Genomic DNA, 24,259 nt, shown 5'->3' on the forward strand with positions numbered 1-24,259 from the left:
GCCGGCTTACACAGCATCACATCTCCTTATATGACTCGGGAAGTCGCCTGCCAGCAACTCAAAGCAACCAGAAAGCAATCGCTACCCTGAAAAAACAGGGGCTCTGCTCCCAGCCCCTCACACAGAGAGGGGGCAGATGTTCTATAGCCCCTAAGCCACCCTGCTCACCTTTCTGCATGCCAAAGGATGGACCTGGGAGCCAGGGCAGCTGTAATGAGGGTCTACATACTCCCCCGAGCCCAGGGCAGCTATAATGAGCTCTCTCCATAAACCATATTCTCTATTGCAAGCGGTTGGTTGCCCCCAGCCAATGGTTGCAGTGGACTCACTTCCCGTCTGGTACGCTGCATGGAGAAGGGACCCAGGTGCATTCTCCGCCCAAGGCAGCTGTAGCAGGTTCCCGCCCGACCTAGTGTCAGACACAGGAAGTGACCCCAGGCCTGATGGGTGCAGGAGCCCCGGGCTCTGCCCCCTACCTCGTATGCTGCACAGAAAGGGATGTAAACAAATGTATATTAATACAGTACAGAAAGGGATCCCAATGCCCACGCGCTCAGTGCATTCCCTCCCGTGGCCACCAGGTGGTGCGGCAGAAACACCAAAAACCACAGCATCTCTGATTCAGGGAAACCGTCAGACAACTGCTCCTGCTTCTGGCTGGCGACAAGAGAGAACAGAACTAGCACAGAAGCCGAAAGATTCAGCCTAGTTTCCAGTTCTGACACATTTGCACAATGGCCGGCGCCTGGCTAGCAGCAGAGCTGCATATTAAATGGATGGAGGTGGAAAGAAAACCCCACCAAAGATGATCAAGGGGCTGCAATACAGCTCCCATCAGAACCAGACCCCAGTTACTCCGGTAACCCCTCCTCCCCCCCTCAGCTCTTGATCTCAAGTCTGCAGCACCCTGGGAACACAACGGCCCTTTTCAATAAGCACAACCAGTCGAGACTATAGAAAAAGGCTCCATCTCCTCCAATGTATCATGCTGAACATAAAAACAGCCACGAATACACTAGGGAAATTCTTGTCCCTTGGCCGGGAAGGCAGCGATGATACAGACGCTGCTGTATTCATTTGACGGGGGGGATTTCACTACACAGAACAATGGGGAGGAATCACACACAGCTGAGTCATTCCACGGCTCGCCCGGAGAATACTCGGTTCACTATTCAGTCTGGCATCTTTGCGATCATCTAAATCATCTAACACAGGATGTTGTGTTTTGCAAAAGTCTGTGTCTCAAACAAACACCACAATGGCTCCTGCTTCCCCCCAAGGAGCTACCAGGTATCCCTGTAACCCTGAACACACTTTCCTGTTTCATTCCAAGAAGCCAGCCTGGGTCTCAGGAAGGGCCGTGGGCAGCCGCTGTATGATGAGCCACCAGCACAAGGGCAGAATCCAACTCATGTCTTCTGACTCAGCTCTCCTCTGGCATCTTTTCCACACCCCCAGGCCTTTTTTAGTCTTGACACTGCAATGGTGCTGACTGAAGACGTAACTCGTGACTGACTGGACAGAATGACAAGGTTTGGAGACACCAGCAGGCTTCCCATGCGTAAAGAGCCTCTCTTTTCTTTCCCTGGACAGCTTTCTCCTCTGACGGGTTTGAGGCATTTTGAGAATCTCTGCCATTTTACAGCAGCTGGTCAGAACCTCCAAGGGACACAGGATGGAAGGGGCCACTTGAGATCAGGAACGCCCAGCTCATCCTGAAAGAGCGACACCATTTCGCTTCTCAGAAGCCTTCCCCTTGTAAGCAAGCAAGCGCCAAGTCAACCCTGAGAAACAAAGCAGCCTGGGGCAGTTGTTTTTTTCAGGGCTTCGCCCCTCAGCAGTCAGAGGTCACTGGACAGAAGCACACGCCTCACACAGGCACAGGAAAAAAAAATCAGTTCTCTGCATAACTCACCAACATGGCAACCTAAGCACCTGACCCATTCCAGGACTCCAAACCTTCACTAACACACATGAAAAACCCTGGAATCTGATCTCTTCCCTGCATGACTGCACCTCTCCACTCCTGTAGACTTCATCCTCAGGCAGACCGGTAACCCATCCACCCTCCTGCCCTCAGGGTTTCTAGCACTGTGGGAATGAGGAAGGAAGCCCGGGCAGCTGACTGAGGTGCCAGACTCAGCTGGGATGTGCTTTATCCCCAGGACCATGCACTCACTGCCACGGCCCAGGCAGAGATGCTGAGGGGAGCAGCCCTGGACCTTGTCAGCAAAGCAGAGCAGAGCCCCTCTGGCTTGGCTTCTAAATATCTCAGTAGGCTGCAGTAACTAAACATGAGTAAAGGCAAACACCGCACCTTCCCAGCAACTGTCATTAGAAACAGGTAAACAATGGAGCAGTCAGTCAGAGGTAGCAAGACAAAGAGACACCTCCATGAACAAGAGACAAAGCACCCTTGGAAAAGGCAGTCTCTCTCACTCACACACACACAGCAGCAAACCATCTGGCATAAACACAGGCTCTCTCTGACACACACACTACACCCTCCTGCAAGCAGAGACAGGACTGTGAGCCATTCCAAGGCACACGAGCCATCACCACCCCTGGCACCCATACTGGGAGTTATAGGAAAGAAAATGAAGAGAACAAAGCTGACATTCCCTATGATCTATGCTGTTAAACGGGAGATGAGCAGACCCCGGCGAGCGCTTCCCTTGGGGCCTGCTAGTCTGGCAACTACCCACCAGTGCATTCTCTTTGAAATTCCTTTTACTGCAGGTGAATCACCAATTCCTACATGCACAGACAAAAATTCTGTCTTCCTCCACTTATGTCACCACCTAACAAACACGAAGGAAAGAGCGCAAAGGAGCAAGGTGTGGCCTACCTCCGTCTCCAGATGCGTTCTCCTGGCAGCCTTACCTACACTGCAATAAATGCCCAACAAACACATTTGCTTCCCCCAGTTCTGTCCAAGTGACAGCACCAACACTGAAGCACTTGTGCCATTAAGGTGCCAGAGACCACTGTGTGGTGCAGTCCTGCTCTGAGCCATGTTAGATGACAGAGTGCAGAATACCTGGAGGCCTCACCATGCTAGCATTCTCATCATCGCTACAACTGCCTGAGCCAAAGCTACAGGCAGCAAAGCAAATTTTGGGAGGGAGGAGGGGAAGAGGGGGAAGGATTTTCCCAGCATAGATGGGAATTATGCACCTCGGTGCAGTGACCTTGCAGAACCAGGGCTCAAATGCGGACTCTCTTTCAGACTCTTGGCCCGGCAGTAACTGCGGGCTTTTGTGACACCATGATGCTTCTCACAACTTTTAGCACTTCTCAGCAAAAACCTGAGCTGCAAGGCGTTCACTCGCGACTCGCCCCCCACTCTCTTTCTGGTTGCTGCTCTAGGTAGCGCTGGGCAGAGTTTCCCTGTGGCAGGAGCAGAGGAAAAACGGTTTCAGGAGGCACCAGCCATTTTTTACTAACCGCTTACAAGCTTTTAAACGGAATGTTCCGCTCCACTGCGAGACCATTGGGAGTGAATGTTTAACTGCAAGGATCCCTACCCAGGGCCAGCTGAAGGGCTGAAGTTCCACCAGCAAAGGCCAACCAGACAGAAAGCAAAACACCCTCCGACAGGAGGAAATATTTCAAAGCACCACACAGGGAATTCTCCCTCCCACAAGTCTGACCAGCCCACCATGCTCTGAACTGAGCAGCAATGGACAGCCCTCGGACATTAAGAGCTAAACCTGCCAGCTGTCCAACAGACGGTTAACATTAAAAAAAAAAAACTGAACTCAGAGGAACTCTGGCAGGGAAGTTCCTGGAAATAAGGACTGACGCGCTTAGCATCAATTCCTCTTTTCAACAGGTGCTTGGCACCAAAATAATGATTATATTTTTAAAAGACTTCCCTTTCCAACATGAAACTGACCAGTCTAGACACACACAAACTGCAGTGCCTTAACCACAGGTGCAATGTTGCATTGGTTTAACTACATTCAAGTTGGCAGGGTCTGCTGAAATTCATCCTAGGGTGCATAAGGAACTAGCTAAAGCAATCTTAGAACTCTTAGCAATTATCTTCAAGAACTCATGGAGGACGGGTGAGGTCCCAGAGGACTGGAGAAGGGAAAAAACAGAACCTAGCTTTTAAAAGAGGAACAAAGACGACCTGGGGAATTATAGACTAGTCAGCATAACTTCAATCCCGGACAGATACCGGAACAAATTATTAAACCATCAATTTGTAAGCACCTAGAGGATAATAGTGTTATAAGGAATAGCCAGCATGGATTTGTCAAGAACAGATCATGCTGAACTGACCTAATTTCCCTCTTTGACAGCATTACTGGCCTAGTGGAGAGGGGAAACCAGTAGATGTGACATATCTTGATGTCAGTAAGGCTTCTGACACAGTCCCACATTACTTTCTCATAAGCAAACGAGAGAAATGTGATCTAGATGAAATTACTATAAGGTGGGTGTAAAACTGGTTGAAAGCGTAGTTATCAATGGTTTGCTGTCAAACTGGGAGGGTGTATTTAGTGGGGTTCCACAGGGGGGTCAGTCCTGGGTCCAGGACTAGTCAATATTTTCATTAATGACTTGGATAACAGAATGGAGAGTACGCTTATAAAATCTGTGGACACAAAGCTGGAAGGTGTTGCAAGCACTCTGGAGGACAGGATTAGACTTCAAAACAACCTTGACAAATTGGAGAACTGGGCTGAATTCAGCAAGATTAAATTCAATAAAGATAAGTGCAAAGTACTTCACTTAGGAACAAAAAAATCAAATGCACAACTCAGAATGGGGACTAACTGGCTAGGCAGTAGTGCTGCTGAAAAGGATCTGCGGGTTGTAATGGATTGCAAATTGACCATGAGTCAATACGTGATGCAGCTACGAAAAAGGCGAACATCATTCTGGGGTGTATTAACCGCAGTGTCGGAGGTAAGACACAGGAGGTCATTGTCCCACTCTGCTTGGTACTGGTGAGTGCTGTGTCCAACTCCCGGCAACACACTTTAGGAAAGATGTGGACAAATTGGAGAGTGGCCAGAGGAGGGCAACAAAAATGATAAAAGGCTTAGAAAACCTGACCTCTGAGGAAAGGTTAAAAAAAAAAAAAAAAAAAAACTGGTCATGTTTAGTCTTGAGAAAAGAAGAGCTGATAACAGTCTTCAAATACGTTAAAGGCTGTGACACAGAGGATGGGGATCAATTGTTCTCTGTGTCCACTGAGGGTAGGACAAAAAGTAATGAGCTTAATCTGTAGCTCAGGAGATGTAGGTTAGATATTAGGAAAATTAGTTAAGCTCTGGGACAGGCTTCCAAGGGAGGCTGTGGAATCCGCGCACTGGCAGTTTTTAAGAACAGGTTGGACAAACACCTGTCAGGGACGATCTAGGTTTACTTGGTCCTGCTTCAGTGCAGGGGGCTGGACGACTTCTCGAGGTCCCTTCCAGCCCCACTTTTCTATTGCTCTAACCCTCACTAGTGAGACAGAGACGTCTCAGGGGGCAAGAGGTCTGGAGCACTGGGAGATTGGGGCACAGAGGCAGCTCGCTCCCAGAGTAGTCGAAAGGGATTCCTGTGGGACAGATTCCTGGTGGCTGTTACCCCCTGGGCTGGACCTGAAATGAAGCAATAAGTGAAACTGATTTCTGCATGATAGTGTAACAACAAGTCAGCAATGTCTTTCCCCCACATTCCTCTAGCTGCCACAATTCCGGCTAACCTTCCAGAGCACACCTGTGTGAGACCAGCCCTAACCCCCCCCCCCCCCCCATAAAAAGCCAGTACAGGGCTAATCTGAGCCACAAAGGGATGTGGAAGGACAGGGTTGCAGCAGAGGGCAATGAGGTTCACCTTGCTGCTGGAAAGAAAGGGAAGGCAGGCGGCCCAGGGCTGGAGAGATAAAATGGTTTGTGTTAAAGCTGGAAACAAACATTATTCCTGATGATTTTCATTCCACAAAGCAAACAGCAAAGCTGAGCCGCCACCTGGACATGGCTTAATCATTCTCTAAAAACAAAACTTGCCGTTAACCCTTCATCTGACCACGCTGGCAGCAATGGTGCTGGACAGCTAGAGCAGACAAGGGCGCTCGCACGGCTCCTGGGAAGGAGACGGTGTCAAGAGCAGGAGGGATTTCTACCCTGGGCAGATATCAGCTTGTACAGTATTTAATCCCAGCGACACCTGTGTCCTGTCTCATGCCAATAGGTCAACTGGCCCGAAGTGCCTGGCCTTTGTCTGGCCACCCTGGAAATGCATCATACTGGCCATCACGGCCAGCGCTTAAAGTGGTCTAGAAAAAAGTGGGAGGTCTCTCTTAAGCTGGAGCAACCGCTTTGGTAAGAGAGTGAGTAAAGTCCACCCTTCCGCAACCCGGCTTGATTTAAAAGAACCGCTGCTGGTCCTGTGACCCTTCGCGACCCCCACACCCTTTAAGCACTGCCCACTGCAACTTCCATCTCAACCTCTCCTCCCTGCTCTCTACAGACTGAGTGGGAACTGTTTGCTCTGTTAGGGTAGGTGCTGTATGGCAGAATCCTGCTCCAAAGACCTTCCAGTCTAAAGGACACAATACAAAAGAAAGGCAAGGGGGAAGGTATCCGACACGCGAGCAGAGGCGTCAGGACGACTGGCACGTGCGGCGTTTTGTTTGTGGTACACACACAGATGCCCTTGGTGAGCTCTTTGTGGAAGGGGCCCATGGCAGATGTGGCTGGGACTTGCAGGAAGAGGGGTGTGGCCTGGTGTAGCAGCTCAAGAAGGGTGTTCCGGGAACAGCGTGGAGAGGGCCGGGGGACAGTCCTGCTGGCCACTCTTTCAGGACAGCCAGAATATTCGCAATCAGGGCGGGCAGCTGAGGCCTCCAGCAAGGGAATTTAGTAAGACAAGGGTTCTACTTATCTGGGATGCACGGGGCTAAGAGGAGGAGAAATCCCTAAGCACATGAGCGAGGATTTCCAGTTGAGAGGTTTATGGGAATGTGAAGTCCAGACTGGAGCTGCCTGGATGGTCCTGTTCTTTAGCTTGTGACCTCACAGAGACAGGGGGCCAGGAGCCTGAAAAGTGGGAAGGATTGGCCAGACAAGCTTCTGAAAATAAGCTTTGGAAACAGGTTGTATTTCCTATTCTACCCAGAGAACATATAACCAGGCAGCACCTGTAACAGGCCATGCAGCCAGAGAGAGCCCACTGACGCCCATAGCTTAGCTTGCCACACAGAGCAGCATGGCTGGCCACGGGATAGTAGGAGCCACTACAAATCCACCCGCCTTCCCAGCGGCTTGGAAAGGAAGAGGAGGATTCTGCCCATTAGCATGCGGGGCTGTGAATGGCTGCACCGCCCAACCGCTTCCAGAAGTCCCCACTGGGGACGCACCACTCCCCCTTGGGGCTCTCTGCAGTTACAGCTGCAATACGGCCTTCTCTTCCCCCGGAAGGCGCCGATCCTCGCAGTACAAGGATGACTCTCCCTGCAGACAGCTGCTCAGCTCTCAGAGCGCTTTCCCCTTAGTCAGACCTCTCACGAGTGACCCCACAGCCACAGGAAGTGTTAAAATAACTTGGCAGGGCCCAGTTTTCCTTATCGAGAGCAACACAAAGGGAACTCTTCCGAAGGCACGTCGGGAAAATCCACCCAGGCCACAGCACCCTGCAGCTTGTAAACTGGAGCGCCCACACGAGAGGCGCCAACATCCCCTGAGGCGCCAGGAAGCTGCTCAAACCTCCTTTTCTCGGGGAAACTTGCTTTTCCGTGACCTAGATTCTTTGGGCTTCCAAGGGACTGTCTCAGCATTGGCAGCGCCATGACACACAGGGTGCAAGTACAGACCCCAGAGCTAGCATGCTTCATCCACAGGCGGCTCCCTGCACGCCCTTTCCTTTCAGAGCTTAACGTCTTTGGTGCCCGAGGGGAGCCACTGGGAAAACATTCTGCAAGTGAAACGTCAGTCACTGCCCAAAGACCTCTAAGTGCCCACCCCGCCTTGACACAGCAGCGCTTCCCCCCCCCCCCCCCCCCCGCCCCTCACATACAACATAGAGAGCGTCTCCAGGATCCCTGCATACGGCTTGCATCTCTCCCAAGCCAGGACTTGGGTCATCTTCTCTCGGATTGCAAAGGCCTTGCAAAGGCCTAGCCACAAGCGCTGCACCATCCCGGATTACCGCACAGGAGTTAGGAGAAATACAAGACGGTCATCTCACTTTGGGTCCCCTCTGAAATCGCATGGGCCTCAACCCTCACCCTCCAGCAGGAAATGTAATGGTCTGCGCTATACAGGAATCCAGGCTTGATGAGCAAATGGTCCCTTTCTGGACTCAAACTATGAATCTATGAGCTCTGCACCACCCCAGATTATCACGCAGACCCATTAGATTTCTGCTGATGCAGGAGCTCAGTCTTTATTTTTGTATCTCCCAAGCCTCCGCTTCTTCCTTAGATCTGACAATGCTGGAGCTGGCAGGAAGTCACGCGGTATGTCTGCCCATCAAATAGTGTCAAGGAACTCCTGGCTATTCATCTCCATCTACTCCCTGGAATCACAAAGAAAGGTCAGGGGAAGTTGGCTTCCAACCCAATGAACTGAGCAGAGGAGGAGGGGGAGACCTCTGTGCACACAGGGATACAGAGAAAGAAGCAGGTTGAGAAAAAGAGACAGCAAAGAAGTGAGGGAGCTCTGGACCCAGAGGGAAAGAGAGGGAGATGTGGAGTGACAGAGAGAGGAGGAGGGAGGGCTGGATGCAGACAGTAATACAGAGATGCAGGATGACAGTGAGCAAGAAGAGGAGAGAACATGCTGAGGAGGAGGAGGAGGAGTACAGCAAGATGCACGCTCTGGGAGAGAGAAAGGGTGAAGGAGCTCGGGATGCACAGAGGAATACAGAAAAATGCAGGCTGATGGGGGAGGGAAGGGCAATGCCAGAATCTGGAGACAAGAGGGATGCAGACTGACAGGGAATTAATTAAGTTCCGAGAAAGCGGCAGCAAAGTCTGATCCTTTGTGTGGCTCTCAGAGGCCTCGATCTCCAGAAACTAATCGCAGCTTTCACCAGAGCTTTGAAAGCTGCCAGCTGGGGGGGGTCTCTGTGGAAGGCAGGAGGTCTGAGACTAGCCACTTGTGCTATTTTCAATGCTTCAGCATAGCTCCTCCTGCCTCAATTAACTGAGTTTACGATAATAATGCTCCCACTTGTGGGGTTTGTGAGCTCATCCGTCCTGCTGAGCAAAAAAGCACCCACAGGAAGCTGCACTGAGCACCCACTTGCACAAGGCCGTGCCACACACAGGTGCACAACACACACCGGGCACCCACAGCCAGCTCTCCTAGTGCTCCTGCTACTGTGGTTAGCTCAGTATCTCTCCTGGAGGAGGGGAAAGGAGGAAGCACAGGACTTTTCCAGAGGCACCTCCCATCTTTTCAATCCACACTGTAATAAAGATATTACTACTTAGCATTTATATAGCACCTGGGCTTCAAAACACCATGCAGATATTGGCCAATTAATCCCCAGCAGGCCCCTGCCAGGCCCAGATGGAAAAAAATGATGCAAAAGTAGAGAAGTGACTTGGTCACAGCCACAGAGGGAGCCAGGGCCGGAGCCAGGGTTAGAACGTGCTCAGAATATTAGCCCAAGCCTCCGAATATTAGCACAGACAGATCACCACCAGGTTCAGTTAACAGCCCCCTTGCTGGACTCTGCTGCTTCCGCCATGCGGCTAGCTAAGATGGGGAAACTGATCCAAACTCAGCCCAAAGAATCCCGGTTCCCATCCAGGTCCGGAACCGCACATTCAGGTCAAACAAAAGAGAGAAAATGGGTGCCTCCTCGAATCCCCTTCTGGCCTACCAAGGACCTTCACATTGGAGGGTCCTATCTGAACTGTTCCATGACTGACCCAATGAGCATCGTAATCCCCCTTGTCTTGGGGGAGAACAAGCAAGACCCCCTTCTTGAGGACAGGGCTTTGGAGATCCAATCCAGACCTCTGCACTCTGGCTGCCAGGAGCAGGTAGACTTGAGGAATCTCAAAGAAAGACAGTCCCACCTTCACTTGTTCCCTCTCTATCCTCCCTCCACCCCAACAGGGTTGAATGAACTGGCAAGTAATGTCAGGCCTCTTCCTTCTCTCCCCATGCTGTCGGGGCAGCGTCTCTCAATGCAGGATCTTCAGAGGTCGCCCAGAGCCAGGCTTTCCACGGCAGCTTAGGAAACAGGAAAACCAGGAGAAAAGAGCGAGGCTGCTTGAATCAAACCCCTTTTCTCCTGGCTAACAAAAGGCCTGGTGTCTGCACAAACAGGCCTGTTATTCTAACGCCGACCAAAGGCTTCTTGGCAGCGAAAGAAATATGAAAATGTTAGGCTTGTGGGAACTATCTGCACTTTGTTTTGGGTGCGTTTGCTCCTTTGTATATTTATACTGCGCTCCACACAGGAAGCCCACTTCAGCCAGAACACACAGGGCACTTCGGCGAGTCAAAAATCACTTCTGCCTCTCTGCAAAAGTACGCTGCCCTGCAACAACTGTTTGTGCTGGTGACCCTGTCTGGGAAAGGGCTTTACCCTCCTCCAGCTCCATCAGAACCTTCTCCCCTTGCCCACCTCTCAGACAAGAGGGCAGCACTTGCAGTTGGTTTGGCAACACTGGTGCAATGTAACAAGTGAAGAGAGTGTGTGTGCGCCTGCGTGTGCTTACGTGTGTTTTTAAGGGACCTACCAACAAAGGACAGCTGACAGGCATAACAGGCAGAACATCATTAACTCCATCACTGCCCTTCCACCAGCTCCAACTGTGAATCCTAAAACTGGGACCGAGCAGAGGATTTGATCTTCAAGTGAAGGGTAGAGCAACTTGTGGGAGAATTCACAACATACATGAAACCTGTTCAGGATGCAAGATATGCTAAGCGTCAACCTGAAAGGGAGGTCAAAAGAAACGTACGCACTCCAGTGGGCTCTTGTTTTCCCTTACTAATAAATTGGAAGCATCCATAAAACCTTGAGCTGTGATCCCATTAGACCTCACAAGCTAAGCAGTGTCCAACCTGGTTACTACTTCGATGGGAGACCTGCAGGAAGAGGCTGGTGATTTATTAGGTGGCACTCTTCCCTTTGAGTCAGTACTGAACCAATAGGCTAGCAAGGAGCACCGGAATCACAAAAGAAAGCAGGCCACTCTTGGAAGAGCAGGTGTCAAAACTTGAAGGCCTGGCCAAACTCTGTTGCATCTGTGACTGATTGGAATGTTGTGCTCTTCTTCACTTCAGGTATGTCTACACTGGGCACTAAGCCTGGACTGCAACTTGGGTTTGAGCCCAAGCCCCATTCTATCCACACACAAATCAGTCTAACTCAGGTCAGCAAGCAATCAGGATCCATGTTTTAGGACTGGTTGGGGGGTGGGTCAGAGCCCGAGTCCCACCGGGACTGGAGTCCAAGCCCCGTCATTTTGCAGTGTGGACACAGGTCAAGCCGCAGACGCGAGTCAGAAGGTCTGCGCAGCGCTGTAGGTACGCACCAGCATGGCTGTGGGACCCAGGTCCAGCAATTGTAACCCCGGGTTCGCAAAGCAGTGTGGACACTCAAACACGGGCTTGGAGTCAACGAGTCCACAAGTCCAGGTCCCACAGGCCAAGGCTTAGTGTGCAGTGTAGACCTACCCTTCATGTCCTATGCTGGTGTGTGGCGACACTGTTAAACAGCTGCTGCGTCCCAGAGGTAGGCAAAGCCAGTCCTGTCTACACAGTACGTAACAGCGTTGGCTTGAAAAAGGGTTGCTAAATGCCGGGCATCAGCACATTTGGCATCTGCCTGATAGATGCCAGTTAAAGGTTCAGACTCTTGCATCATATCGGACTGAAATGGAAAGTCCTGTTCTTGCCACACTTGTTCTCCGGGAGCAGAAACATGCCCCCTTTGTTTGAGCATGTGCTGCTAAGCTTGGGCTTCACTTATTACTTCACAGCAAATTTTCAGCTGTATTGAATCTCCAGCGGGTACAGTCCGCTCCTCTCTGAACCAGGCCTTGAAGTGTCATGGCAGCGAGGAATTTGAGATTAAAAAATAAATAAAAAGGGCTGAAATCTCTGTTCCCCGGAGAGCCGCTCTCCCGCAGCGAAACTTAATCCCCATTAAAAAACAAATTAAATAATCTAGTTGCTAACATTTCCCTGCCTGTTTTGTCCGAGCACCAGGGCAGCATCATTCATTAGAGCGGCACCGGCTGATCCAGTCCCCCTAGCCCAGAACATGGCACATTCCTGCAGGGCTCAGTCAGACCCTTCCAGGATGCGCACATCCTCCCCACCTGGAGCATTTATACCAGGGATCCGGAGTATCACCAAGGTTTTTCTGGAACCCAGACACCGTGAGCACCTTGCCAGGAACACAGGAGCCTGCAGAGTGCTGTCATGGCAGCACGTTCACACCTTCCAGGGCCTGTGAAGGATGGAAATTAACCCACACAATGCTGGATAAACCGTAATAAAAGCTCAAAGTCACTCTGAGATTTCAGCTTCATTTGGACAGGTGCCCCTCCACCTGCATCCAAGACCCCCTCACTTTATCACCCAATGTGGTACAGGCGACATCTGTTAGATTCGGTCCAAAATACCAGACACCAAGCAAGTGACTCAGCTCCTTCCTCAGTCACATGAGGTGAATTTTTCCTGCATCAACTATTTGTCCTGTTTTTACACAAAAGGCGCTCAGATACTACGGTAAGGGGTGACAGCAAGCAACTGAGCAGACAGCCAGTCAGGATACGTGGGCATCGGCATCCGTCGCGCCGCAGCAAGCAGTCGAATTCACGCTTCTCTCTCTCCTGCTCTTCCCCAATCAGAATGCTAGATGGGGGTTACACTCAACACGCCTGCATAACGCCCAATCCCACCAGTACACAATGCTGGGGCAGAACAAGCCGGAATTGCGGGCCATGTTTCAGAGAAAAAAAGGCCCCACCCAGTGTTGGCTTGGAGAGATCTCCAGCTCAGACCTCTTATCACTCGCAGGCACCTTGGGTGGCTCAAATGCAGCCCCAGGACCAGCGCTCCTAGTCGAGGAAGCTATCACATGACGGGCCCAAAGTAAACACTGACGGGAACACCAGACGCAGGGGAGATGGCCCGACCTGCTCCCTGCCACTCTCTTTCCCCCTTCTCCCCTCCCCATTTGCCAGGCACTCTGCTAGCATCACCACTCCCTTTCTGGGGCTTTCAGTGGCTGAATTCAGTGCCACATCAGAATGCAACTTCTCGCTGCGTGTCAGGAGCAGAGTGGCCCAGACAGACAGGATTCCACGCTCCCTTTTCCCCCCTCCACTGAGGCATTAAGACAAAGAAAAAGTTTTTCACAGAAGAAACCGAATGGGTGACTCAGTTCAATTCCCAAGAGGTTACTGTAGCATATACTGCCTACGACGTTCAACTGCTTCAACCAGCCTACCGGTCAATGCCCAAATGCTGAGGCTTCCACCGCTTCCCTTTATTCTGCAATCGGATAGATCTTCCTGTTACAGCTATTAGCAGACCCAGGAACACCCTCCTCATGCTGGATTCACAATTCCCCCATTTCCACACTCCCAGAATGAGCAAGAGACTCCCAAGAAACCTCGGCGCTCCAAATCACAGCCATGTACAACAGCAGCCACGTGGCCTGCCCGTCATATTGCGAGGCTCGCTTGCAGCCAGGACATGTAAGACTAAACAGTGCTATTGTCACCCATTATCCCGAGCCTTGAGCATGACACACAACTGAGGCCTATCACAGGAGGGCCACTTCTGGAGGGTCAGCTTTGAGCAGATGAGTTGCTGGAAACAAGAGGCGCAAGTCCAACCAAGTAGTTGTTTGGTATGAGTAGCTGACATTATTGTTGGCCCAATGGATAGAGCACCGGACTGGGACTCAGGAGACCTCGGTTCTATTCCCAGCTCTGCCATTGGCCTGCTGGGTGACCTTGAGCAAGTCATTTCATGGCTCTGTACCTCAGTTTCTCCTTCTGTAAAATGGGGGTAATGATACTTATCTCCTTTGGCCAGGTGCTCCAAGATCTGCTGGTCTAGGTATTATTATTCTCTCTCTCTCCAGAGAGATGGATCTGGGAAAGCAGGATTCTGCAGTGCCTGACAACTAGGCTTGTAAAGGAGACACAATGTTGAACATATGGTGCTGTCACCACAGAACAGATGGGGGGTTTCATCACCCATGACTTCAAAGCGATGACAGCAGATTCATCCCGGAACCCTGAATGACAGAGGGGAGCTGCTACTGGCCCCCTCCAGCATCATTCCGAGCATTTGGCAGTCTCCTCTTCCGGGTTAACGAGGACACCTAAACAGAGCGAGTGACTCTCATCAGGAACTACCAGTTATCTTTCTGACCCCTCTCCAGCGCTACAAGGCACAGAAGATTTAGCAGCACTGCAGCAGGACTGAAAGCGGCAGATTGGCAGAGACACAGGGACACATTTTATATAAGAATTCTTTTGTCACTGAAATCACCCCTCCGGGAGGGAGGAGGAAGAGAAGAACAGCTCTCGCTCTGAAGAACATGCAGGTTCGACTGTGACCTTAGATCCCACTCAGGCAGAGGATAAAAAGTGCCGTGCAAGGGGACCTGAAGAGGAGAGATGGAGCCTTTCACCTCTCAGTCCTCAGGTCAAATCCAGCTTGCGGCAACAAAGTCATGACCATCTGCAGGCTGTTTGGTGGCTTCTGTGAAACTGGCTCAGGGGTCTCAAGCCAGTCTAGTGGACGAGATCCCAGTTACAACACAAACCAGCACCAATGCCTCCCTTTGCTATCAGCTTCACCAGAGGCGGATTAGGGGTTTGTGGGGCTCTTGGCCAGAACAAGTTGGGGCCCCTCCCCACCCCGTCCACCTGCAGTCCCCCCCGGCCGGCACTCCTGCTGGGGAGTGGGGTCAGGGCATGGGAGCTTCCCCTGCACGCCCAACACTCCTGCTGGGGAACTGGGTCAGGGTGCAGGGTAGGTGGACGGGCGAAGTGGGTCGGGGTGCGGGAGCCCACCCAATTGGCCAGGGGCCCCCAGATACGAGCCCCATTTACCCAGTGACTAATCCGCCACTGGCCTCAGCAGAGAGAGAGAGGGGGCTGAGCAGGCCACAGAGACCATTACACCTCCATCCAAGAGATGGTCCCCTCCAGGACAGGATGAAGCACACTTGTACGCATTGTAGACGGGCGGCAGTCTCCATGCAATGTCATTCTGGCAACTTTTACAAACACTAAAAGTTTGGACTGTCAGTGCTCTTCAGCTGTCCCCAGTGCCAGCCCCATCGCTGCTCAGGTGTGAGTGGATTGCGTATGTGCTCACCCCAGTATGACCCTAATTCCACCCTTGGGTGGCTAGTCGTGGAGAAAAAATCAGAAACTTTCCTGGGCCAGCAACTGCCACCCACCACCCTGGGCCTGTCCGTCTGTGGATGACGGACTAAGTGAGGAAGTTATTCGGACAATTCCCAAGGCATGTTGGGTAAAGCCGGGAAGGTGCCTGTTTACATTTGGCTGCCAGCAAGCCACAAGCTTCTGAGAAAGTGAAACTGCTGCTTGTGACATCGGAGATAAAAGTAACCCTGTAATAAATTCGTAGTCAGCCTCCCTGAGCGAAGTCTGTGGCGTTAGTCACCGTGGGGCAGCGTCAATCTGCTGCGCTGGGAAATCTGAGACAGGACGTTTTCAGGGAAGGCTCCTTGACCTACACATTATCCAATCCACTCTCCAAAACAGCCTCCAGTCTGAGAGCAAACAAGGCTATTAAAGGAAAACCTGTTTCCTCTGGCCCCCTGTTCCAACAAGGGAAGGAAACAGGACACTGCAGGCTCAGAGGGACAGCCCATCTCTTCCACCTTTCCTGAAAGGCAGGGCTCCCTCTCTCCTCCCAGGCACAGAAGGCTGACAGCTGGATGCATTTCAAAAAGCACCAAATCCAAACAGCTAACCCAGGGGAAACTGCAGGGGCTGCTGGGACAAAGGGCTCATCCCAGTTCTGCACGACTCCGAGATGTCAAGGAACAGGCATCCATCGTCCCCAGCGGGGCGGGAATGGAGCCACTCTTCGATAAGGGAGCTGGCAGTGCCACTACCTCCTGGATTTCTCCAGGCCAGGCAGCCCCTGGGTCTCAGGGGAGAGGGGAAGCGTTCCAGCCCTTTGCTCAAACTCTGCATCACCGAGAGCTGCGCTGGCAACTTGCCCGGGGTCAGGGAACTGCACTCACGGACATTTACATATGAAATGCTCCCAACCCCAATATCCGCTGCTGCTTGTACCTCCCGGGCAGATGAATAGAGATGGTGGAGTTCACCAGCAATAAAAACTTGCTTTTCACCAGCTTTGTCCCAACTCTGCAGCTACAGGCAGAGGCTGAGGGCTGCGTTTCAGCACAATGGGAGCATTTGGTCACTGAGCACCCAGGCACTACAGCCAACACCTCGATACCATGGCGATGGGTGCGTTACAAATATCTGGGAGTAGACAGACAGGCAGACTCTGGGTACTAACAACCAAAATAACTACAGTAAGACAAGTACGTGTCTGTATCTGTCCTCTTAGGTATTTCTAAGGGCCCCATCACCATGGCACCTGAATACAGAACAACAACAAAGCATTGAGCACAACCACAAAGGAAATTCTTTCACTTTCCTAATGGATTCTTTATAGTCATCCTTTATTCTTCACCTCCTCCTCTCAGCCTTTGTGGGGCTCTTCATATCTACCTGTTCCTCAAACTGGCATTAACGTCTCTAGAGGATGATGGGAGAACAAGGCACAGTAGTGATTATGGTGCGTTTGTTACCCTCCTGGGAGCAGGGCTGGGCAGACACTACACACGAAACAGGCAGACGCTTGTTGGAATAAGAACTCCAGATCTGCTCTGTGCAGGATTCTTGACCCTTTTTCTTTCCGCGCGTACAAGCACATTTTGGTTTGCAAAAGCGAGGTTTGTGGAAAGAGGAAAGCGTGGTGCGTTCCTGTGCAGACGTGAATCTGCGCCACTGCTCACGCATGAAGCATTAGTACAGTTACCTTGAAAACTTCCTGCGGATTTGGGAGTCATCTGATCAAGGAGCTGAAATACCGTGGGACCTTGGCGATCAATCACACTGCCTGAACAGCGAATATTCAAAACAGCAGTCTTGTAGAGTAGTTTGTGAGCGGCCCAGAGGCTGAATTATGTCTGTGAAATAACTGAATACTTCCCAGCAGCCAACGAATTTGTTTAAAATTTTTTTTTCTTTTTTAAATCTATGTTCGCATGCAATTCTCCCACACAAATGGGTTAAATTTGACAAATCAATTGTATGTTTCGCCCTGCTCTAATCAGGAGACGGGGAACAAGATCTGAGGATCAGAGCGTGTTTAGCGGTGAGCCCCGGAACAAGGCTGGAAACACATGACCTGGGTACCCGCAACAACTTGCTGACGTGAGCTCAGCCGAAGCGTCCTCGACTTCTCATTCTGCGCCGTGCTCCAAGAACAGGCTGCAAGGTTCTACGGGACCATGCTCCAATGAAACAAACTGGAAGGGCCTTGGATAGAAGTAACCTGACAGAGGCCTGATCTTCCCCCAAAACTCAGCAGGAACCCCACTACCTTTCCCAACTCTATTCCGCAGCTCAGAGGTAGCACCAGCCAGGCTTGGGAGAAGGGGAGAGGCTCAGTAACCCCCCCCCCCCCCCACACACACACACACAGACACACACCCGAAAGAATGACCTAAGAACTCAAGGCAGCCAGCTGAAGCCGACAGCAAGGCAGAATTCTGGCCCAGCCCAACGCCCATTTGTGCTACAGCTGCTTAAGCGCTAAAGAATGGGCGGAAGCGTGCTGGCCACGGGGCAGGGGTGGGGGGGAGCCAGAGCCAGCTAGGAGTCCCCCTGTTGCCTCAGCTGCAGCGCCCCCTCACTCAGCAGCTAGCAGTCCGGGGGTCGTTTTACATGGATTCCCAATGCCAGCTGCAGAGAGGATAACGAGAAATTTATGACGGACACTGCGCCAGCATAAAAAGGTGCATTACGTTACTCCTGGACACTGTAACTCAGGCAGCTGTCGCAGCACGAAGGGGGATGGATTTAACCCCTCGTGCGATCAACACCAATCCCTCGCAGTTGTAGGCCTTGAGCCTGTACAGCCAAGCAAGGGAAAGTAGGTGAGGATACCGAGCGCCTTTGCCATGACGTCTCCCTTGGCTCCCTGCTAAGTTAAACATGGAATTCACTCACCCTTGTTACACAAGGCCCCGAGATCAGCTGGGAAAGCCCAGAAGTACAGAGGAAGTGCTATAAAGGGAGAAGCCAATAAAACCGCCACTGGCTGACAGGCAGCTGAATCCCACAGGAATTGTTCCCCTCTCTCTGGTTAAATCCCAAGGCCCATCCACACCCTCCTGCTTAGCGCCACAAAGCTCAGAGCGCAGCTACCTTCATAAGCCACCCACTTGACCATAGCTGGGATAAAGACAAGGTGACAAGACAGCCCCAGAGTCCTGCTGTGTGATGTCCCTCTGCCCACACCCAGTCAGCAGGAAATGGGGCGGAGGGAGAGTAAAGCATGCCTCTGCTGCTGGCTCCAGAGAGAGATGCCCGGGCTGTTCCCCTGGGCCAGGCGACGCTGCTGAGACAGGGAGATGCCCCGGCTGTATCGTGACTGACATGCAGGAGCGAACTGTTGCAGGTGAAGAAGCCAAGGATAAGCAGCAGTTCCTACAGGACTGGCAAAAACTCGTCAGCTCCATCCAAGTGCAGGCTGACATCCTGAATCCCAGGTACCACCTCCAGGCCCCGCCCTCAAGTCATAGACTAGGAACCACCACCATCACCTGCAGAGACACCACAAACAGGGGTGGCTCCAGGCACCAGCACACCAAGCGCGTGCCTGGGGCGGCAAGCCGTGGGGAGCGGCCTGCCGGTTGCCATGAGGGCGGCAGTCAGGCAGTTTTCAGCGGCATTCCTGTGGGATTCAGCTGGTCCCGCGGCTTCGGCAGCAATTTGGCGGCGGGTACACCGAAGGCGCGGGACCGGCGGATCTCCCGCAGGCATGCCACCAAAAGCCGCCTGACTGCCGTGCTTGGGGCGGCAAAATACATAGAGCCGCCCCGACCACAAACACAGCCACCTCTTCCCCATCTTTCCTTTCACTTGTAGGCTGGGTTGCTTCATCAGGCGCTTTCTCTCTATGGGGAACCGCGTCTCTCGCTGCCTATCAGCCACCTGCTGTCAGAGGCCACAGAGAGCGCGATCAAATATCCAGTTAACGGATTCCTTTCCCAGCCTCCCCATTCAACCTTGGGATGATTAGAAACAGAGCTGAAAGTCAGTCAGTGGCTGAAAGAAAAGGGAAGTTGAGCGTTCTGCCCTGTGCAGGTTGGAAAGGGAAAATCACAACATCCAGGCTTCTCTGGGGAGGGAGGAAGGATGGCCCAGTGGTTAGGGTGCTAATCGGAGACTTGGAAGACCCAGCGTCAATTCCTTGCTCCACCCCCAATGCCTTTGTCACTTGGGCTCTCTGTCCCCTGGCTTCCCACCTGTAAAATGGGGTAATGGCACTGTCCTACCTCCCAGGGACGCTGGGAGGAGAAACACATGACAGATTGTGAGGCACTCAAATACTACAGTAACGGGGCCGTACCAGTCCAGATAGGAAGTGAAAGGAACAAGAGCAGGTGCAAAATTGCAAATCCCGGGCTCCTGTTTCCTCCCTTTGCCAGCCATGCTCTGATTCAGAGCCGAGCTTGACACATCCCCTAACCACACCAAGATTCAGTCACACACATATAGGCGCCTGGTTAACACATCCGCAACCAGCAGAAGACACAAAGCCACAGGGGGGGGAGAGAGCTCGCTTCATGTAAGTTGTATAAACCGCCTTGAGTGCTGCAGGGGACTCTGCGGAACCTCTGCTAACTAACTCCCTTCTGTCTGCACTCCACATCCAACTCACCAAAGAGTTACAATACTAGAGCTTTTTTTTGTGTGTGTGGCTGTGTTATTTCTAACGCAGCCTCCGCTTGGCTCAGCCACTGGAGAGCTCCATGTTTCAACTCTGACGCACTGCTAACTAAAACACCGCGGAGTCCCCGTGGCACCTTAGAGACTAACAAATGTATTTGGGCATAAGCTTTCGTGGGCTAAAACCCACTTCATCAGATGCACCGACTGCTAACTAAGAATCAATACAAGAGACAGACGCAAGAAATAAGACAGGGCCACAGGTTTGTGCACAGTAAGGCCTTTGCTTGCTTCCTAGGGTCAGAGAATGCACAGCTGCCTTAATCAGAGGCCAGAAAGTCCCTAGTCTCCCTGGAGGACTGGCTTTCCCCAATGCACGACAGAGAGCAGGTGGCCCGACACTGCCAGGCACCCAGGGAAGACGCTAGAGCAGCCAGAACTCCTTACGCTCTGCTCCCGCTCCTACAATCCTGTTCATTAGCTGTTTGCCTTCTATCCAGCCCCAAGAACACCGGTTGCAAACACCCCCTAGCCCTGCAAGTGAAAGGACCAGACAGTCCGACACTCAGTGGGTGCTGGTGCAGCTGCCTCTCCCCTTCTGCATGCCCAGCAGGGAGGTCTACAAATACCTTTCAGGTTGTTGAGCCCATCCAGGAACTTCCTGTACTTCTCCGCATTCATTGCCCCGCCGAGCCTGCCCCGTTCAGCTGTAAGGAGTTGTGACCATAGCGCCACAGCGCTGAGAAAGCAGAGACCCCGATTTGTCCCGGATCCTCCTCTGCTCTGCTCTGCATCCACAGCCAGTCAGTCACACAAGAATTGCACTTTGACCACCCTTCAGGAGTGATGTCACCAAAAAGCCGCACTGCATTACAGCCTTTGGTGGCTCCTTATTTGATGAAGTGCATTAAAACCTCCCCAGCCTAAGCCAGCCCCCTTTGTGCAAATTAGCCATGAAACTACAGACCAACCTTCTGCATGTAACTGGCTGGCTCGGGGCTCTGGCCCCTACCCCATCCACCTCTCTCGCTCTCTCTCCTCTCCCACATACAGGCATTGGATTTCAAGGACCATCTGTATTGGAGATCTTGCACACAAGAGCACAGCTGACTGATAAGTGGACTGGGGAGAAGTTTCTTTATTTTATTTGTATACATCTGTATAGATCTATAAAAAGGACAGCAGAACTCATGGGCGCAATGTCATAGAGAGGAGGAGGAGGGAGGGAGGGAATGCACTTATTAGTCAGAACACAGGGCTTCTGGGTTCTGTTCCCAGTGACTGCAAGACCAATGGTTGCAAAACCATGGGAAAGACACTTTGGCTCCCAGTACTTCAGTAAAATGGCAATAAGGACCCCTGGCTAACAGGGAATAAGAATGACAATTGTTTATAAAGTGCTAAGAAAGCATTGGATGTGAAGCATGTCATCCAAGGGGCTAAGTATTGTAATAAAGAAGCACACTAAACGCTTGTAAGTTGCTTATCGTCTCCTGTCTTGTGCATCGTGGATGGAAATCCGATAAGGCCCCATCACTAACCATATGCTTCAGGGAGATGCTCCCTCGTGCATGGATGGCGAAAGAGTTACAAAATCAAAAAGGAGATTTACTTGTTTTCAAAGAATTTTGGCAACAAAGAATAGCCCGGAGTGATCTGAGTGGAATGCGACTGAATGTAAGCTCTGGAGCGTGCCACACGCTCCCCTTTCGTAACTCGACGCCCTCAGCAGAACAGAGGAGGCCAGAGTGGAACTGAACAGGAAAACTCTGATCAAATATAAACTCAGCCAAAAGCAAAACAATCAAATGAAACCCACCCTGAGAGAGACGGAGAGAATGAACCCGCGATCGTTTGCTGAAGAGCCCTGAAGCGCAGGGCAGAAGGAATGAGGTGGAATCGAAAAACCCACCCTGTGCACCAGAAACTTTTATACCCTCCCTAAACTGCTCCCACTCCTTCCTGCATGCAGCCCTTGCACTCGGAATAGTCTCCCACTCCTCCCCATCACCTGCTCCTTCCAGAAAGTCTCTCCTTAGTAAGGACGGCCACAATCTTTTACCTCCGTTAGTTTCTGAGTTAGTCTGTAAACTCTTCAGGGCAGGGACCTTGCCTGCTTACTCAGGTTGTAAATACCAACTACCTTCACAGAATGACACAATAACCAGCATTTCAGGTTACCAGAGCTTTGCTCTGGTAGTCCACGCGGTCAGTGCCACACCTCCTTGTCCATAGCCATTGGTGCTGTAGGTTCATGAATCACTGTACAGTAACAGACTATTTTTACACACTGAAATGAGTGGTGTCCAAGGCACTGGATGCTGGTTTGTCATTTGCTTCATATTTCCTCCTAATTCCTTTCCAAAGGATTTTGTCAGATTAAATAACGGCAAACACAGCTGTTGAGCAGTCCGGTTCTGGCGAGTCTGGTTTTATCAACCACAAAACCCTTCTCTGAGATGACAGCAATAGACGACCCCTCTCCCGTCTTTCCTCAAGCCATGCAAAGTGAGAGACACTTTAACAATTGCGTCAGAGAACAATGCACACACTCAGTGGCCGGCCCCAGGCTGCCCATCACAAGAGGACAGGATGAACCTGTAGGGCTGTCTCCTGTAAGGTGCAATACAAGACATCTGTGTGCAGAATAGGCAGTGATAGCATTGCTCCTGAACACAAACAAGTGAGAACAACTAGAAACAGCGGAAGGGCAGAACACACATTCCTTTCCACCTGAACCAATGTTCTTCTTTAGCAACATACATGACGTGTGGATACCACAAAAGATGGGCACATGAATAAATGCTGTAGATAGCCAGATATTCAGAAGCTGCCAGCAGTCGCAGAGGGTTCTCCTCAAAGTGACAGACTCCAGCAGCTCACTCTATTTAGCTCAACAAAGAGAAGGTTCAGGGGTGACTTGATCACAGTCTGCAAGTACCTACATGAGGAACAAATATTTAATAATGGGCTCTTCTACCTAGCAGAGGAAGATCTAGCACGATCCAATGGCTGGAAGTTGAAACTAGACAAATTCAGACTGGAAATAAGGCATACATTTTTAACACTAAGAGTAATGAACCATTGGAACAATTTACCAAGGGTCACGGTGGGGTCTCCATCACTGACCATTTTTAAAGCAAGACTGGATGTTCTTCTGAAAGCTCTGCCCTAGGAATTATTTTGGGGAAGTTCTCTGGCCTGTGCCTGTACAGGGGGTCAGACGAGATGATCCCAATGGTCCCTCCTGCCCTTAGAATTATGAAACTCCACACACCCCAGATCTGCAGCGCCCCCAGCAGGCCGCACAAGCACGACTGCTCCATCCCAGTTTATAACTGGAGCCAAAAAGATTGCAGGGCTGGCTTGGGTGAAAACGGTCTGGCGAGTTGGCATTAACCCAGGGGGTGCACACTGAAAGCATCAGCCTCAGTGACTCTCAGATCCAGAGCAGCAAGCGCACGTGTCTCTCTGCAGCACAAATCAGTAGGCAGGTCAGCACACCACACACCACAGCAGGGAAGGGGCTATTCATAGCAGACAGGACAGGGCATTGTGGGATCTAACCACACACCAGGTCGGGATGCTTCCTCCCCCTTAAAAGAACCTGTGGGGTATATTTCACTCTGAGCAGTGAGTTATTCAGTTTGGAGTTGGAGTAAAATCAGTTCCCTCTGGTACAAATTTTACCAACAGAGGAAAAGGCAGTGACAAAGCAACAACATAGTACAATAGAGGAATTCACAGCGGAAGTTAGTCCCTGTCCTTCTGCCAGCCACAGCTCCCACAGGGATGGGATGGACTCGCCTCCCTCCTGCCCGCCCTCCTCAATCCACAACTCAGCTGGGATCACCACAGGCTCCCAAACAGCCTAGGCAGAGACAGACCATATCAGTTTCATTTGAAATGGAACAAATCCCGGAGGCCAGTTGCCACTTTCACCCCATAACAGCTGTCTGTCCAGGAACGGATGAGCCAAAATTGCTCCAGCGCCTCTAAAAACCACAGTGACAAAAGCAGGTGTTACATTAACAGTCCATTTGTTCTACAACAATGACCCCTCCCCCCCACCATTGTCTGGGGTGCAGGCAGGAATGTCATAGGGAGCAGATGGAGGGGTTGAATTACACCTTGTCCCTCTGGTCTGCTGAAGGGAAAGCAGGTTTGCAACATGGAGAGGGAGGCCCATCTCCCTCTGGGACTGGAAAGCAGAAGGGGGTGGGGGCACAAAACCATAACATCTCCAGTCTTCACAGCTAGCTTAGGAAATGATTTTACAGATTCTGTAACAACTGGTTCTTTGTGAGAGTT

The 24,259-nt window shown here is 51.4% G+C and overlaps 1 protein-coding gene across 3 annotated transcripts in view; it reads right to left on the reverse strand.

The window, feature by feature from the left end:
* MACF1 (microtubule actin crosslinking factor 1) overlaps positions 1–24,259 on the reverse strand; it is a 248,478-nt gene that overhangs the window by 188,418 nt on the left and 35,801 nt on the right. Inside the window, exon 1 of one of the 3 annotated variants that reach the window (XM_054011643.1) lies at positions 20,578–20,689. The exons of the other annotated variants lie outside the window; for them this stretch is intronic. Within the exon in view, the coding sequence (XP_053867618.1) occupies positions 20,578–20,629 (52 nt within the window). The 5' untranslated portion in view covers positions 20,630–20,689. Of the gene's footprint in view, positions 1–20,577; positions 20,690–24,259 lie in introns of those variants that run through there. 3 annotated transcript variants of the gene reach the window in all.

The sequence above is a fragment of the Malaclemys terrapin genome, chromosome 22 (genome assembly GCF_027887155.1).
Source record: "Malaclemys terrapin pileata isolate rMalTer1 chromosome 22, rMalTer1.hap1, whole genome shotgun sequence".
NCBI classification, from domain to species: domain Eukaryota; kingdom Metazoa; phylum Chordata; order Testudines; family Emydidae; genus Malaclemys; species Malaclemys terrapin.